Raw genomic sequence first — 2,568 nt, 5'->3', positions numbered from 1 at the left:
CAGCGTGGGGAAGTGGGTCTCAAAGGAGCCTCCAGCTCTAGTAACATGATCCATGGGTTGGCCTGGTCCATAGCTAGTTAGCTCAGAGGTTGAGGCAGAGAACTAGCTAAAGCAGCAGCTCACTGCAACACACTCCAATCACCAGAGAGCAAGAGAGAGGGGGATGGGGCTTGCAGATCCATTTATCTCTTTGCCCTCCAATCAAGCTGTGACCTGATTCATCCCACATATCTCTATTGGCCAGGTTGGCACAATAAACCTAACTACCACAACCACCATTTCCTAGATCAGTGTATATCTTTTAATTACTTTGTTGAGTGCATCTTTCAGCTCCTTGTTTCTCATACTGTAGATCAAAGGGTTCAAGAGGGGCGTAATGAAGGTGTAGACAACCGAAACCGCACGTCCCATTTCTGGATTGTAGCTAGAACTGGGGCGTAAATAGATGAGGCTGCAACAGCCATATTGGAGGAGAACCACAGTCAGATGGGAAGAGCAAGTAGAGAAGGCCTTGTGCCTTCCCTCTGCTGAGCGCATCCTCAGGATGGTGGACACAATGAAGACGTAGGAGATAGAGATCAAGGAAAAGGGGATGGTGAGGATGATGACACTGGTGATGAAGATCATGGCTTCTGGCATTTGCATATCTCCGCATGCCAAGCGCAAGATAGGAAGCACATCACAGTAGAAGTGAGTGATTGTGTTGTAGCCACAAAATGGCAGGTGGAAAATGAAATTGGTTAGTAATAAGGCTAGAATGAAACCCATCACCAGGGCTCCCCCTACCAGCTGGGCACACAGCTGCCATCTCATGATGAGAGTGTAAGACAAGGGATCCCGGATGGCTACGAGCCGATCATAAGCCATGATCCCCAAGAGGATGCAGTCAGCACAGCCCAGGAAGACAAAGAAGAACATCTGGGTGCCACAGCCAGTGAAAGAAATAGGTATTCTCCCCATGGTCAGGATGCTTTCCAAGGCCAAAGGGGCGACTGTTGAAGAGTAAAATATTTCCAGAATTGCCAGGTTGGCCAGGAAGAAATACATGGGGGTGTGGAGTGAACGCTCAGCCCAGACCGTGAGAAAGATTGTGGCATTACCAATGAGACTGCCAATATAGACCAAGAAGAATGTCACATAAATGAACATCTGTACCTCCAGGACAGGTGAGAATGGCTGAAAGCGGAACTGGATCTCTCCCGTATGGTTTTCATCCCCCACAAAACCACATTGGCACATTGGGTGTCCTAGGACAGAAGAGCAAGTATGTTAGAAAAGAAAGGGCCAGGTCTTCAGGATGAAGGTGATGGCCAAGGCTCACCACCTATAGCTTTTATAATTACAGAGGTGAATTTATACTGTGCAAGCAACCCCCCGCTCTTGCTTGTCATCTTCATTCACATTGTCAAGAATGCTGGCTGGAATGAACTCTAATCATGACCAGGTGCCAAATTCATTTGCCCCAGGTGGCAGTTCTTCCCTGGCCTACAGAGTCACTAGGAGTCAGAAGCAGCTGGACGGGAGTACTTTCTTGGGGAGCAGGGGGTCAGCATAACAGTTAGTGGTTGTTACCCACTCCATGGTGCCTCTGCAGAAAGAGCTGGTGAACTGGTTCATAAACAGCCAAAAGAAAACCTTGTGGGACAATTGGTTCTACACCCTTGCATCTTTTAGTTTTATTAGTGCTTACTAATTTTACTTTAAATAATAAAGTACTCAAAACATCAAATTGTTTTCATGGTTGAGAGAACCTCCTCTCTCCCTCTTGAATTTTGAAGGCTGTCACACTGCTGAGCATTCCCTGCCTGGTTACTGCCTGACTCCTGGCCTCCCTCTGAAAGGCATTCCCTAGACTGCTGAGGGCAGAGCAGGCTACACTTACCCTCCAATACAAAAGCGTCAGAGACTTTAAACAACCAGAATGCTGTTTCAGATGCTTCTGTTAATACTATTCCACATCTCACTGCCAGAGAGCCCTAGTCACTGAGCTGCTAACCGCAAGGTCCACAGTTTGAACCCACCAGCCACTCCACCAGAGAAAGAGGAGGCTGTCTACTCTTGCAATAGTTAAAGTCTCAGAAACCCTAAGGGACATTTATACCCTGTCCTGTGAGGGTCACTGTGTTGGAATTAACTCAATGGCAGTGAGTTTTACACCCAACACTTACTATCTAGAAAGTTATCAAGAGTTTCATATGTTTTGTTAATTATAGCTTGGATTCCAGCCAGGCCCATTTGGAGATGTGGGATTTGAAGGGCCTTGCAAAGACCCTCCTTCATAAAAGTCAACATTTTCCCCTTGTATAAATGAAATGTACCCTACGAAAATGAAAAGGGAGTTTGGATGAATGAGTGTAGAGATGGTCAATTATTTTAGGACGTAGTACTTTTGTGTCTGTCAGTAACTCCTTACCTGATGCTGTGCTCCAGAATCAATCCAGATCTCTGTTAGGCCTTGGGAAGAGAGGATATTTTAGAGTGCTGTGCATATGGGCATGGAGCAAACAAGGCTAAGAGCTTGACTACTAACTGAGAGGTTGGTGGTTCAACCTTACCTCGAGGCAGCTT

General features: G+C 46.5%; 1 protein-coding gene across 1 annotated transcript; it reads right to left on the bottom strand.

The window, feature by feature from the left end:
- Nucleotides 1–282: 282 nt before the first annotated feature.
- On the bottom strand, nt 283–1,239 carry LOC101638852 (olfactory receptor 10V1-like). Its single transcript, XM_004715016.1, has one exon. It carries the CDS (start codon nt 1,237–1,239, stop codon nt 283–285), a length of 957 nt encoding a protein of 318 aa, XP_004715073.1.
- Between the last annotated feature and the right edge of the window lie 1,329 nt (nt 1,240–2,568).

The sequence above is a fragment of the Echinops telfairi genome, unplaced genomic scaffold, assembly GCF_000313985.2.
Source record: "Echinops telfairi isolate 266 unplaced genomic scaffold, ASM31398v2 ScPeMD7_7416;HRSCAF=8454, whole genome shotgun sequence".
In the NCBI taxonomy this organism is placed as follows: Eukaryota; Metazoa; Chordata; class Mammalia; order Afrosoricida; family Tenrecidae; genus Echinops; species Echinops telfairi.
Note: the sequence above shows the minus strand (reverse complement) of the source record. Positions and strands in the feature narration are given on the sequence as shown.

Excerpts from the sequence above, each read along its gene's own strand:
- LOC101638852 (XM_004715016.1), bottom strand. The coding sequence starts at position 1,239 with ATGTGCCAATGTGGTTTTGTGGGGGATGAAAACCATACGGGAGAGATC.